Genomic DNA, 15,682 nt, shown 5'->3' on the forward strand with positions numbered 1-15,682 from the left:
CCAATATGGTGTCATTAGGGGTCATATGGTGTCCTAAGAGGTCATAAGGGTTCATGGAACACCATATGACCCTAACGACATGCTTTGGTGTCTTAAGGGGTCCTATAGTGTCCCAAGGAGTCATATGGTGTCTTGGGACACCATAGGACCCCCTTTCGACACAATATGACCCCTTAAGACACAATATGACCCAAAGTGACCTAATATGGTGTCATTAGGGGTCATATGGTGTCCTAAGAGGTCATAAGGGTTCTTGGGACACCATATGACCCCTAACGACATGCTTTGGTGTCTTAAGGGGTCCTATGGTGTCCCAAGACACCATATGACCCCTAACGACACATAGGACCCCTTAAGACACAAAATTGTGTCATTAGGGGTCATATTGTCTCTCTCTCTCTCCCTCTCTCTCTCTCTCCTCCTCCTCCTCCTCTCTCTCTCTCTCTTTCTCCCTCTCTCCCTCTCCTCCTCTCTCTCTCTCTCTCTCTCTCTCTCTCTCTCTCTCTCTCTCTCTCTCTCTCTCTCTCTCTCTCCTCTCTCTCTAAAAAATATGAATAATAAAAATCTGATATCAGATTTATGCTATGTGGCAGTTTACCAAATAAATGGCGGCAACGGGAAATTTTTTGGGGACCGCAAATTTTTGAATTAAAATTGGATATCAGATAAAATCCGATATCCGATTTTTGTAGAGAAATTTTAAAATTTCCAGTTTAGGCTCGGGAATGCTTTGGTATTTGCTTGGAAGTGACAAGCCTAGAAAGTCAACTGAAAAAATGTGTTTTTCAATATTCCTTGATTTTCCAGACTTCACATTGGTGGCTGATGACTTTTTTTGTAACCAAAATTGATAAAACGAAAAGGGTTTTTTAAAGACATTCCAAGATTTCCAACAATATAAGGCTTGTCTTATTTGGACTTTAATAAATAATTATTATTTATTTTCTAATTGAATTCTGACAATAGTCATGATTGATATACTGATTGAAAAATACTCATAACTTTCAAACGGTATAACATTTTTTGAAACCGAAACATGCATCACATCCTATGCTTCATCTACTATAGGGAAAAATAAAAAAAATTAAATTTCATAAAGTTTTGACCAAGTTAAGGTGGTTAGACGTAGGAGTTTCTGAATTTCTGAAAAGGTGTAGTAAAAAATTTATAAATAATTATTTAATTTATAAAAAATTAAAAAAAAATATGTGTCACATTCGGAAATCAGTCTAATACTTATATTATAAATATTATAAAATAATATTAAGATTTGTTTGTGATTAGGGTGGTCAAACATACGTCTACTTCTTATTTTTTACTGAAATTTTAGTACCACTGCATTGAAATTTATAATTTTCATCAAATAGGATTTTTTTTTTTCCAAAAAACAACTAGTAGCTTAGAAAATACATTCATTTTTCTATATATTCTCTTGTTACATATTTTAAAAATAATGTTCACAACTTATTCAAATTTTCATGTCAAGTTGCATAACTCTGGTTTTCTGAAATTTCATTGCCACTTAAGGGCCTGTTTTGGCACACCATGATCCTACACATACCCAATAAGGAATAGAACTAGGAGACTAAAAATAGGTGAAGTTGGAGTAGTGCATGCTGAAGGTGTTGCCTTGTGGAAGAAAATTATGGACCAGCAAAAGGAAGCTGAAGAAAAAATTGAAAAGGAAACAAAACAGGACCAAGGTGCAACTTCCCTTGACAAAGGAAAAGCTAAGGAAAAAGACTCCACTGAAGAATTTGATACTTTCATAGTTGAGGAAATCATAGGAAATGTTGTGTCAGACATCCCCAATCTGACAAAGGATATCGAACAATCGGTTCACACTTGATTGGTGAAGGAAGCTGATCAAACTAAGCTTCCCGGTCAAGATGAAGTGTTAGTTGAAGACATTCCTTATGAGGATACACTTCACAAAACCTTATTGACACCAAATCCTATTCTCTCTGAAGAAGGAAAAGAGGAAGAGAATAAGATAGAGGAAGGAAAAGAGGAAGAGAAGAAGCGGAGGAAGGAAAAGAGAAAGAGAAGAAAATAGAGGTTAATAAAGCTGTGATGAATACTCCTTCGGCAAAGAGGAAGTTGGATTTAGAAAATGAAAGTGAGAAGAAGGTAAGAATCATTAAAACAAATAGCTTAGAAATTGAGACTGTATAAAAGGAAGAAGAAACATAGGAGGAAGAAGAAGGTGACTTGGTCATTGATATAAAGAAAATGATCCCCAAGATATTGATGAAAATCTCAGAAAAACTGAGAATTCAAGTTGAAAAGGATAAACTAAGAGGAAATTAAAAGAAGGAAAGTATTCTCATTTTTGCCAAGACAATTCTCTCTGACCTAATCCCAAACATTGGAGTCGATGATACTGCATCCACTATTGATCAGTTGGATACTCTTGTTAAAGTAATCAGTTCAGAGGCAACCGATCTGGAGAAGGTTGCATTAAGGCAATATGAAATGAAGTGAGAAGATAACTTAATGGAACAAATAATAGCTAGAAAAGTTTCTATTTCCACCAGAACAAAAGAAGTTAAAAATATACTGCAGCAAGTTGGTCAACTACTAGTGAAATCTTCAAGTTTTCCTGCCTTAATCAAAGACCGAGAAGACAAAAGAAATGAGATTCAAAATGAAATACAAGATCTAGTAGGTTCTTTTGATCCTCTTATCAGTTCAACATCAACTTTTACTAGAAAAGCCAAAATGCTAAATCATGAAATCAGAAGGTTGAAAGATGAAGAAAACAAAAGAAGTCTTAGTTTGTTAGAGCTCCAATTGTATTTATCACCAATTGTTGGTTTCATGCAATTGAACATTAAAGAAACATACTATCTAATAAATAAACTTGGCTATAAGACAATTGATGATATGGAGTTCTTCATTGCAATCTTACATGGCCACTTCACCACCATGAAACAGGTTCAATCTTCATGGGAATATTCCTTGAAAGTGGATCAGGGAAACTTCAAAGAGATTTTTTCTTTATTTTAACAAATTCTTTTGGATATTCTTTGCCATTGATGGAAAGGGGGGGAATTTTGGAACCTTTTATAGTGTGAGTTACGAGTTACAGGGGTCAGAAACAAGGGCCATAACTGGCATAGTTTTGTAGTGGTTTGTAGTATTTGCCATCAATTCCAAAGGGGGAGTTTGTTGGAATTCTAATGCAGTTTTGTATGACCGGTGAATGATATGGTTGTCATTATTGGTAACATCATCTCTTAAGTCTTCACAATCTATCGGTAGTAAGAAGACTAGGATAGTAAGGTAAATCAACTAAGCAATACCTAAATAGGATAAATAGTGAGTAGACCGGCAAGAAGTACATAAACCAACAAGAAGTGAGTAGATCAGAAAGTAGTAAGTAGACCGGAGAGCAGTAAGTAGACCGGGTAGTGGTGAGTAGATTGACACAGAAGAAGTCCATCGGCTAAGAAAAAAAATAGACTGGTATACAGGAGGAAACTAGCTAGATAGATTTTGATTGATACATCGAAAGAGTCTATAGTCGACACGCAGGTAACATTTAGTTAAATTGAGAGTCTTCTCTAGTCAACTGGCAAACTTATCGACATGTTCAACTATCTTGACAGAGATTCCTGCAATGATTTCAGAGGTATGATTTAAAGCATGATAACAAAATTTTGAAAGGGATAATTTGGAGGGAAAGTTGGCCACAGACTAAAGGGTCAATAAATTCACATATCTCATTCTTGAGATGGTTGTTGTCAAGGTGAATGGAGAGAATGTGAAAGTGTACACACAGGGAGTTTAAGAGAATGCAGAGCCGAGTGATAGAGGACCGGTAGAGTGGAGTTCAATAGAGTGGTGACCCAAGTGACAAAGGACCGATAGTGTGGAATCCAAGGATCAACAAATCGACAAAGGATAGAGTTGAAGGTGCATTCAAGAAATCAGTGTTGTGTAGAAAAGACACAACCGATGCAGACGTAGTGTCCTCAGTGTGATCTGATCAAGCTAATGAGTAGCCACTCTAGAAGATCATCTTTATTTTGCTCTCTAAGAATTGCACCTAAAATATTTATGTGGAATTTAATAGGTCCGGTTGTAAAAACCCCTTAACTGGGTGTCATTTTAAATGATGATTCTAAGACCTTTGACAAGGCTACCTTTAACAAGGTAAAGGCATTAACAGGCCTTAGACAAAATCCCTTAACCGGGTGGCACCTAAACAGTGTCTTTGTAATCTCCTAAAAGGGATGGCTCTTCACTGGGCGTACTCTAGAATAGTACAAATTTTATGAGTTCCTACTGACACCGTGGTTTTCTCCCATTTGGGTTTCAATGAGATAAACCTTGGTGTCACTGTGTTTCTTTTAATGCATGGTTATTCTTCTGCAATAGTTATTTATTTTGAATAATGTTAAGTTAGTGACAACTTCAATTAAAATTTTTAATTAAGCACAACTGGTAAAGTGTTGATCCACCCCTCCCCTCTCAGCACTGATTGGGACTAACACACCATATTTCAAAACGCATGAAATCCCAGCATCTTTGAAAAATAATAGCAGTTTAACCATATGTCCCTGGAGCTTTATCTGGATATAGTGAGAAAACAACTGCATTGATTTCCTGCATGGTGAAGGGTTTCAAGAGATCATCATTAGCTATCTTAGATACTAATTTAGGGATATGCTACAGGCATTCCTTTCTAGATAAGTGTGCCCCCTTAACTTCTCCATCTGTGGCTATAAACAAATTTGAGAAGAAAGTTATTGCTTCTTCTTAAATTTTAACCTTATCAGTCAGTAATTCCCCAACAATATTTTTTATTCAGGATATCATATTTCTAGACCTTCTCATTTTAGTAGAAGAGTGGAAAAATTTAGTGTTTCTATCTCCATCATATAACCATAATTCTCTAGATTTTGTTTCTATTAAAGTTCTTCTCTCTGAAGCACTGCTTCTAATTGAAGATTAAGATGAGCTTTGTTATTGAAGGACTGGCCATTGAATCCATATTGGATGATATTTTCATTTAAGTCTTTAATTTTTCATTCCAAATCTCCTTTTTCTGTGAAAATATTCTTGAAAATTGTAGAATTTCATGTTTTAATCTAAGATTTCAACCATTACAGATTTTTACAAAATTGGAATATTCTAGAAATGTGGAAATTTGGGAAATTTTGCCACCATGCCCGTAGCTAAGGTAGAAAAGTAACATCTCAAAAACACATCTGCTCAAATTTGAATGAGTTTTTTGGCTTAAGATTATTTGAGGCTAAAGATAACTCTAGTTGGATTGCAAAATGATCAGAGCCAAAAAGATGAATGATTTGGGAGGATGGAAATAAGAATGTTGAGCACCAATTAGGGGTGACAAAAAATCTGTCTAATCTTTCAACATTCTATAGGAAGCCCTTCCTTCTATTTGTCCATGTCACATTCCTATTTGAAGGAGCACAATCTTTCAAACCATTATTTTTCACAAATTTAGAAAAATCTTGAATAGATTTTATAGGAGGAATGATTCCCCAATCTTGTCTCGAAGGGATGGTATTGCTTTAAAATCACCTCCAATTATACAAGGAATATCTGGAAATGTGGCCAAAATATGAGATATTTTATTAAAATGATATTTGTTCCCCTTTATTGAAGTGGGCTCATAAATTGAAATCAGCTGGAAAAATCCATGAGGATGATTGACCTGGATATGAATGTAATTTTCCTTCAGTTCTATGCTAGTAATTTGAACCTCCTTGTCTTTCAAAAGGATAGCCATTCCAGCTGAATCCTCTACAGATTGGGAGTCTACATATTTCCATTTTTTCCAAGACTTAAAATATTGGAGATCTGGAATATTTGAGAATTATGTTTCTTGTATAAGAACTATATCTGCCCCACAACTCTCAATCTGAGATTTGATTAGGCATCTCTTGCGAGGGGCATTAAGGCCCCTAATGTTCCATGTGACTATCTTCATTGCTTGCCTGAAGAGCGTGTCACTCTCTGCAGGCTGTGTTTACTATCTAGTGTTATTTATATTCCTGCTTTAGCCTCATTTCTAATGATCTTTAGCATGTTCTTTTTTGGGGGGGGACTTCCAACTCTTCTCTTGGGTTTAAGAGGGCTATCCTCTATTATGACAACTTTCTTAAAATGAGTCTGGAGAATGGAAGCATGATAATCATAGAGTTATCTAAAAGAGTGGGATGTTGAGTAGATCTACGTGGTAGGTTTACATCTAGAACTCTGCAATCCTATGGAGAAGACTGATCCTTAAAGTTTGGCAAAGGACTCACTAAAATATGATGAAAAATTATTGAAAATTATGCACTATGAAATATATTTTCAGGAGAATTATGCAAACAAAGAACTCCTTTTGAAGCTTGCCTTGTTGGACTTGGAAAATGCCTTGTTGGACTTGGAAAATACCCGTCCAAATGATGAACATCACCCTTGATTTTTAAGGGGATTAAATATGGGTGATTTGAGCTCTCATTAAGCCCAAATGTAGATTTAAGAGATAGGAACAACTTCCCTAGGAAGTTGATTAAATTAGTGTATCTGTCCCACAACCACTGAATCATCGCTTGGCTGAAAAAATAATGTATAAGCTGAAACAAGTGACTATTAAGGCTAATGAAGGAGGAGAAAATTCATCTTGATTGAAAACCTCCTCTTCAATCTCATTCATTAACTGATTGCAAGCCTTTATATGTTGTTCTTTCACAATTTGTTCCAACATCCCCAAGGGATAAATTTTTTGAAAGCTCGGTAAGAAAACTCTAGTATTCATAAGGAGTCAAAAATTAATAGTTAGAGTCTTGAACACATTAAGAACCTCGGAGATATTTTGATTTTGAGAGAAAACAGTTGGAATGATGATGCTAGAGGGACGTGGTTGAGAGAACTCTGAGGCTTGATCTTCCCTCTGGGAAACTTCCATAATATTAATGGAAGGAGGCTGAGGCATATTTTTGAGAGAACATAAAAGTGGGATAGTAGTGTGATTTGAACAAACTTTAATTACATCTTCATCAGGATTGAGGTATTGAGATGTGAAGTGATTCAACAAATCAGAGTGTTCTATGACTTTAATTGATTGATCAACGTCAATATTTTGAGACCAAACTCCAAATTTAGAGTTGATGGAGATTTGATTGGGAAAATCTTTGGAGAGCTACAATAAGACTCACACCCACAAGGGTAGATCTATAACTTCAAAGGGAATGAGGTCATGCTTGACAAAAATGCATATTTGATTAGGATTTCTATCAGTTGCAAGTCCCTATATTCAAGAGGCATAGATGATAGAGAAATCTAGAAAGGTGAATATCTCATGTCGCTATAATTTGGATCAAAGTTGGGTTTTCATGGTGTGGTAAACAAATCAAAACCCATACAAAACTAGCCTTTGAATTTGTAGACATTATCTCTTAGGAATTTTGAAGAAAAATTTACAATAAAATGATCCAATCCATAATCTATCTAGAATACATTATTAACCCCATTCCATGTCTAGTTTACCAAATCACAAAGTATAGAAATGTCAGGAGAATGGTTCTAGATCTTACCGATCAAAGTTGGGTTTCCATGGTGTGGTAAACAAATCGAAACCCATACAAAACCAGCCTTTGAATTTGTGGACATTATCTCTTAGGGATTTTGAAGAAAAAATTATAATTAAATTATCCAATCCATGATCTATATAGAATAAATTATTGAACCCAATCCATGTCTAGTTTACCAAATCACAAAGAATGAAAATGTCAGGAGAATGGTTCCAGATCTTACCGATTAGTTCTTTGTGGCTCATATCTAAAATCTGTTGTTGCAGGTACTCCGCTGGAAAAGTAACTTGTATTGCTTCCGGGGATTCCTAGTGACCCATATTTTCTAGAGGTAAAAGACATGAGAAGAGGTTGTATGAGCTTTCGTCTAACCCATCTTTTGAGGGTTATCGATTTATTTGGAGGTTCTTTCCTATACACATTTTGCTGATGAGAATGTTTCTTTTTCTTATCTAAAACCCTGTGTCCATTTGAAACCCTCTTCTAAAAGTTTGGTTTGAAGGGTCCATTCCACGTCTCAGACTCGTGCATTGAACAATCTCTATTGATAAGAATGTTATTCGGGTTGGACATAAATAGAGGTGACTGTCTGCCTTGATACAAAGGTGTATTATTAGGGCTTGAGAGAACGTAAGGAGAATGTACATGTGTATTTAAAAAAATAATTTAAATTGCATGTGAAGAACATAGCCTATGTTATAATTTTATATTAGTTAAGATTTCTCTTTAATCAAAATATTTTGAACTCTAATCACTTTACAAATTTCTCCTATACAAATCACTCTTTTTTTCTATTTGTGCAACATGACTAATTATCTTTTGAAAATTTATATCCTCTTTTTAGAAGCCATTCAACATAACACTTTAATTAGACCTTATTCATGTCTTCGTAGTTAATTTTTATTGCAATTAATGTCCTAAAAATGTATCATCAAATACATACTTTAATATCATGACTCTTCATATATAACCTAGGTTATTCAAAAAAAAAATCTAGCATTGTTTTAATTCCCTAGAGTCTTGTTTTCTTTTATGTTATTTTTATGTATTTCTGATTTTATTATTTTATATTTAATGATAAATTTGTACCTATGAGATACCAAATTTATTTGTTTATGAATTTGTACTTAAATTTACTAAGCACTCAATCCATAAGCTTCAATAGACCTAGAGGTTCATGTTTTTGATAAAGATAAATGAGTTTTACAAGTACTTGAAACCAAAAGTTTTACAGATCAAGGCCAGCAACCAAACAAACATTAAACAGAAGTGAAACAGGGGACAAACCCCACACAAACACAAAGCCAAAAAAAAAAATGAAAAGCCCCCAAAAACAAGAAAAAACACTCAATTGAGAGAGTGTACTAGTTAAGAATTCTTCTGAATAATCTTCTTGTTGATGTTAACTCTAGACATAACGGTGCATTTAAACTATAATCCATGGTCTAGATTAAGGACATCATTTCACTATGCATGTTTGCATTACTATTTTTATTTGTTTCCTCTTGATTCCATCATGAACTAAATTTTTTTTTGACCCATATTATTCTAAAAAATGTGTATCTAGATAGAATCTATTTAACATAGTTTCACCTATCAAACCTTATACAAGCATGGAGATGATGGGATTAGTCTACTAGATGAATTTTTCTTCTACTCCATTTATGGGCTAAATTTTTTGAAGGGAAATAGTACATCAATTTTTCCACATAAGCCAACTTGATCCTCTTCCCTAAGAATCCTAGAAGAAGGATCTTGAATGTCATCAATCATGCACTTTTCCCTAATTTTTTTGGTAATCTATTTCTCAAACTTCTTAGCTCTTTTGTACCTAGAACATGGGCTAGAACCTATATATGAGCCTATGAATGCACAAAAGAGGAAAACAATGGTGTCATGACTATATAGGGTCCTGCCTTAGTTAACCTCATTTTTCATGTTTCCACCTCCATAAATAGCCAAGTTGGATCTGAAATAAAAGTGTGTTCTTTAAACCTTAGGTGTGTATAATATTGTGTCAATAAAATACGTGCATATATGTAAACAAGATCCCTAGTCAAGTGTATTAGAGTGAACCCTAGTTGAAACAATCAAAAGGTGATGCATATATCAACTCAAGGATAAATGAATCACATAAACAATAATGATAAATATTAGATATGAAGCTTTTCCCTTTTCATGTTAGTGTTTTAGTTTTTCACTTGTAAATATAATCTTCATATTTAGGCGTGTGTAATGGGAAACTAAATGAAAACCTAAAAGTATTTCCAATAGCTAATTTGCATGGTGTGATATCACCATGAAAGGCGTTTCTACCATACGGATTTAAGGGTAGGATATTCAAAATTTGTAGTTTTTAATTTTCTTGTAAGGTTATGGAAAAAATGTTTTTAATGATAAATGGACAAAAATATTTTTCAAATAGAAAATGATAAATGGACATAGCCTGAAGATAAAGAGTAGCATAAAGCTCTTAGATGCGTATGTTGGAGGTGACTATATTTCTTAAGGTTATTATTGTAGATTCATGGAGGTGATTTCTGAAAGAGATTACAAGGGGGCTATCACCGATCTATGGTATTGTGTAATTCTCTTTATTTTGCTAGCTGGTTGCTCTCTATTCAATGATAGAAATCTTGCACTTTTTATCATAAGGTAAATACTAAATTTCTCTTACGCATAAATATTGAACACAAGTAATTGAATTTTTCTTATCAGTTAAGAAAAATAATTGAAATACTCTAGAATTTATTTCTTAGGAGACATTTGAGTAACATTATCATAAGGTACATATCCAACATGCTTGAAACAAAGAAATTACTTAGCAAACTTTTGATAGCTTGCATCTAAAATATTGTCACCATTGTCTCAATTGAAACAAGAAATCAAATGAACAAGATGAACACCATCAACACAAGTACTACATACGAAATTATAGATCACATCATATACATCTTTTTGTTGAATAATTTTTTTATTTCAAATACATTTCAATATGTTACAACCAAAATATCTAGTTTTCACAAATTTGCTAAAGTTTTGAATGTTGATAATAGTAAGCTTGTGACAGATTGGAATCTATGTTATTGGAGATGGGAGATAGAGAGAAAGGAAATGAAAGATTTAGAAAATTTGAAATTCTAGGTTTTCATAAATAGTTTTAATAAAATATTATTTATAAATTTAAATATAGATATCTTCACAAATATACTTAATATAAATTTAAAATGTGTATCCATTGCACCTCCTATTAGTAGAAGTGGTAGTGTTAAATCAGAGATACAAAGAGATTAGATTTAAGAAAGAAATAATCTTGAAAATTCAAATCTAATGGTTTCCCTCTATATTAGAAGGTGGATATCGAAATACAAGTTGTAAATGTGGTTGACGAGGCAGCCTGAACACGACAATCTTACTTGATTCGAAAGAGAATAAAAGATTAAAATAATATTTTGATGAAATCAGTACAGAATATCGGCATGAAAATTTCTTCACAAGACGATGCGGCAGTTCTTTCGTATTTCACCCGCCGATCCCGTCAACACATCGATACTCCCCATCTTCACCATGGATTCACCAAATTTGTTACGCCAACTAGATGGATTCACCACGTTACTCTTCACCATATTTCGTGTGGAAGGAGTTGAAAGTAACGTTTGATCCGATGTTAATAATCCCCGCTTTCTATAAAGCTGTGTGTAATATCTGTTGTCAAGCCGAGTGGGGGTAGTTCCCTCCAAAGCTACGGTTGGGTCGGGAGTATCAGCAGGTGGGCAGGTAAGCCTGAGTCGCTGCGCCAGTTGAAAGTCCAGTGTGGGGTCCGCAGCGCCTGTGTTGTTGAAGTGGTAAAGTCTGTCACGAAATGAAGAGCAATGTGATACGCCAATGGAGTGTGCACCTGCATCCAAATGCGATGATCCATATCTTCCTTATTAGAAAACTATGAAATTAGACAAAAAAAACGTCTTTAATCTCTGCTAGAAGTAATTCTTGATCAAAATTTTAATGCTACCCACCTGAAAGAGTTACCATATCTTCCTGTGATAGACCTTTCTTCTCAAATATATCCGTTAACTCTTGGACGTTGAAAGATGGAGGAGGTAAGTTCCCGATGATATCCTCTTCTTTAGAGATTCTCCCGTCTTTTCGACCGGCTGGGACTCGCCAATTCATTTTACCTGCCTGCAAAAGCAAGTAGTCCACAATCCGGAGAGACTGAGTAAACTTTCTATACAAATTGCTCTGATTGTTAAGATATTATGGTTATGACAGGAGTGAGTAAAAAGAGATAGCAACCTTGGATGCACTATCTCGAGCAGCAAATGCAATGATGTCTGCACATGAAACCACTTGAGGGCAAATGGCCTCAATTTCCCGTTTTGCTTCATCTATCACTTCAAACCCTCGAAGGCTTGGAAAATTTGCAGGTGACTCTTTCTCCGCTTTGTTGTCGGGCGTGGAGTCTATGAGAATTGAACCATCGCAACCCTGTAAACATCACCTTATTATATAAGTTCAAACAATTAATACTTAATGAGAAGATCTTTAAGGGAGTTTGGCTTACCCTAACAAAGCAGTCGTGGAAGTGCATCCTGATTAGAGGAGCTACTAATGTAGGGTCTTCTTTTAGGGCTTTGGAGACGGTTCTCTTTATAATGGATTCCGCTTGAGGACATTTATGGCGGTAATAACCCACCTTCAGCCCATTCGCCTGCGCATAGACAGAGCATATGTAGCATGCCATGGTTGTAATAATCAACAAGGATGTTAAAGTCTTCATTCTTGTGGATCTCTGCCTTCGGCCGTAGCAATATATTAGGAACAGAAAAAAGCTAGGCTTGCTTTCGCCCTTTGAGAAAAGCTTTGCAGAACTACTTTTTGAAGAACGAAGGCTTGAATGCTAGGGCTATGCTTAAATTAATGTTGTTTCAATTCAATTCTGTAATGTCTCTATTTATACCGATCATACCCATGACATAGTCTACATAGAATGAGTTGTCTAAGCCAGAGTTGACAGAGTCTATTTATGAAAATAATTGTTTCAGGCGTCGACTTTGATTAGCTGGATTATATGCATATTGACTAATTACCAGCTAACCCAACGCGCAAATTCGTTTATCGCATCCGCTTGCAAACATCACTTGAGAGCAAATATTGTTGACCATGAAAGCTGATATTTTAAAGCTTCTTCAACGCGTTCGACTAGATGAATATAAAATGATTTGTCAACGATAACAACTAAAAGGATGGAAATGCGTATAGAGTAACTCAAATGGGAATGAATTGAATTGTATCAGATTATTAAAAAATTCTACCTATCACAGACGCAATGCTGACTAGCTTACGATATTGATACGTAATTATGTTTAAACTATAATCGATAGTATCTATGAAACCGACCAAGCAAGAAAATGTCAAATCTTCGCCGGCTATGGATATAGCTTAACTGTAGTGTGAAACTTTAGAATAGAAAAGCTTCCAAAGGAACCATGGACTAATTAATACACATGCAAACGCTCATTCAGCTTCTCGAAAACGGAAAAGTGAATAAAGCATAAATGTTACAAAGCAGGCTCAACTTGCTGAAAAGCTCACAACGTTTCGATCTTCACATTATCTCCTATTATCTTTTACATCCTCGTCCTCTTATATGTTACATATTTTTCTACAAAAATATTTATATAATTCAGAGTTTACTTTAGTGGAGAATATTCGCCAATGGTGAATATTTCATGTTGGCGACCTGGAAAATGGCGAATATATTGTTTTGACTAGGGGTGGCCATGTCGCTAGGAATTTATAAATATTCGTCAGATGCATGACCCAATCGCCCATTGTTTTATGTAATTAATTGTATCTATGTGAAATTTTCGCCAATAGAATCCATGTTTTCCACAGGGTAAATTCAATTTTTGCGCCTACACTCTTCGAGGTTGCCTTAATAGACGACCACAGTTTTCCAATAGCGTTATAAAGATTTATTTGCCAAGAGGACCCAATTCACTTGGCATTTTGCGAACGCATGTCTCCATTCACCCCAATTTTCGCTAACTCTATTATATTCGCCAATTAACTGTTCAGTCCATAATCGCCTCGAAAATTACATAAGACATGTTATAGTTAAGAAGAATTCGCCAAATATATGTATACCATATAAAATTCCCACTGAATTTTCCAAATAAGGATTGGTATAAATACATTCAAAGATCAGATCTATCTCTACACAGTTTGGTTGGTTCTGGGCTCTCAATTCAGATCAATAGTGAAGTTTCAGATGAGGAACAACCATTGTTGCTAACTGCATTAGTGACTACTAGTGACCTATTAGGTGAGTAATCATATTTTTGAAGTGTTATAATATTATTCTGAATTCATCTCTGTTTGTTTGCACTATTGAGTCCATTCTTATTCAGTGGGGACCCGTCAGTGCCAATGGTCACCCAAGAGATCTCAGACATCTAGATTGTAGGTTATAGGGCCAATGGATCATATAGTCTAGTCTATTTACTATTATTACTTCTTAAACAACTTGATATTTTTTTGCAGCCTTTATTTTGTTGGAGATGTCAAACAGTAATAAGGGTAGGAATTCTGAATGTGGGGAAGGCCAAAAGAGGCCAACAAAACACAAAACATTGTCTTCACACATTGGCGTTGACAGAGATCATGGTGAAAATCAGGAAGGTACATAATCACAAGTATAGGTACAAGATTCGTAACCTTCACCGCATATTGAAGAAGGCGGAGAACTTGATATCTCAGATCACGATGAACTTGAAGAATATTTTATGGTAGATATCCAAGCTAGCCAGAATGATATAATCGACTTGGGTGATAATGCCACAGATGATAATGAACAGAAGGGGAAAAGAAAAGTCATATAAAAAAAGGATCAACCAAAATCAAAAAAGGATCGAGAGTGGGAAATGTGAGTGAGGAATTTTCAAATTAATTGGGCATCAAAATATTAATTCATTGAACCAGTGGAGAATCCAATTGAAGGAGAGCCCCGAGTAGAATCCAGGTGTAAGATTTGCACTTGGAAACATAAGAAGGAAAATAGGTTGCAACTAAAATTAACACCATAGAAAAGCACATGGGTAAAGTTTATGAAAAAAAAATGATAGATGGAGTTAAAAAATCGGTGATAAGATGGAAAATAAAGGAGGAATGTAAGCATGTGAGGAATGCCAAATAATTTTATTTTCATGAGAAAATATAGATGAAGCCTGCTAAAGTTAAAGGTTCTATTGAAGCTATTATTGGAGAAGCAATGCAAATAGAACAATTGGGAAAAGTTATTCAGTTAAGTATTTTTTTTCATATTTTGAGTAGAGGGCGCATGCTATGACAGACTACCCATCAATGAGTGGTTTATTACACATTTTGAAAGTTCCTAACTATCCTAATAGTCACTGGTCAGTAAACAGTTGATGGGAATGGGCAAGTTGTCTTGCTGAGGTTGAAAAAGAAGATGTAAAAGAAAAAATAAAAGAGTCAAACTTTATTGCATTGCCTTTAGATGAAGTTACGGTAGTAGATAATACTTCGTGGGTATGCATGCATGTTTATACTGTACATAATTATACCTACCAACCTCATCTACTATCTGTTGGTAAAATGAAGGATTGTGTGATAGCGGAAAATTTATTTCAACTAGTAAAGAGTTTTTTAATTGAATATGGAGGTATGGATGACATGAAGATTGTCAAAAAGTTGGTGTGTGTTGGAGTGGATGGAGCTTCAGTAATGCAAGGTCACATGAACGATCTTTGCGCAAAGATGGAAACTTCTTGTGCACCCTACATTACTGGGATTCCCTGCATGGCCCACATAATGAATCTAGCTTTTGGAATTGTGAGCAAGTATGCTCCAGTAAAAAGAATTAAAAATTTAGTTAGACAGCTCTACTCACACTTTTGTCGAAGTCCTAAATGATTTATGGAATTTCAACACTTTCCTGATGGAATAACCGCCGAGAACAAGTTTCTTAAGGATAATGATACCAGATGGATCTCTTTGGATGGTCCAGTGCATCAATTTTTTATAGAATAGCCATCCTTGATTGGACTATTTCACACAAATAACGATGAATCAGAGCAACCAAAATTTTTTGACCTTCTTCGGAG

At 35.0% G+C, this 15,682-nt stretch overlaps 1 protein-coding gene across 1 annotated transcript; it reads right to left on the bottom strand.

The window, feature by feature from the left end:
- Positions 1-11,034: 11,034 nt before the first annotated feature.
- LOC131074042 (peroxidase 5) lies at positions 11,035-12,446 on the bottom strand. Its single transcript, XM_058010591.2, has 4 exons — positions 12,118-12,446; positions 11,850-12,041; positions 11,570-11,735; positions 11,035-11,451 (listed from the first exon to the last, which is right to left on the bottom strand). The coding sequence occupies exons 1-4, from the start codon at positions 12,331-12,333 to the stop codon at positions 11,045-11,047; spliced, it is 981 nt and encodes a 326-aa protein (XP_057866574.2). The 5' UTR covers positions 12,334-12,446; the 3' UTR covers positions 11,035-11,044.
- Positions 12,447-15,682: the final 3,236 nt, after the last annotated feature.

Source organism: Cryptomeria japonica, chromosome 4, assembly GCF_030272615.1.
Source record: "Cryptomeria japonica chromosome 4, Sugi_1.0, whole genome shotgun sequence".
Lineage (NCBI taxonomy): Eukaryota > Viridiplantae > Streptophyta > Pinopsida > Cupressales > Cupressaceae > Cryptomeria > Cryptomeria japonica.

What these genes read in the sequence shown, in the direction of transcription:
- LOC131074042 (XM_058010591.2), bottom strand. Translation starts at nt 12,333, where the DNA reads ATGAAGACTTTAACATCCTTGTTGATTATTACAACCATGGCATGCTAC. An exon ending in TCCACGACTGCTTTGTTAGG is followed by an intron (nt 12,042 to 12,117) that starts GTAAGCCAAACT and finishes TGATGTTTACAG; the next exon opens with GGTTGCGATGGTTCAATTCT. An exon ending in AGATATGGTAACTCTTTCAG is followed by an intron (nt 11,452 to 11,569) that starts GTGGGTAGCATT and finishes ATTTGGATGCAG; the next exon opens with GTGCACACTCCATTGGCGTA.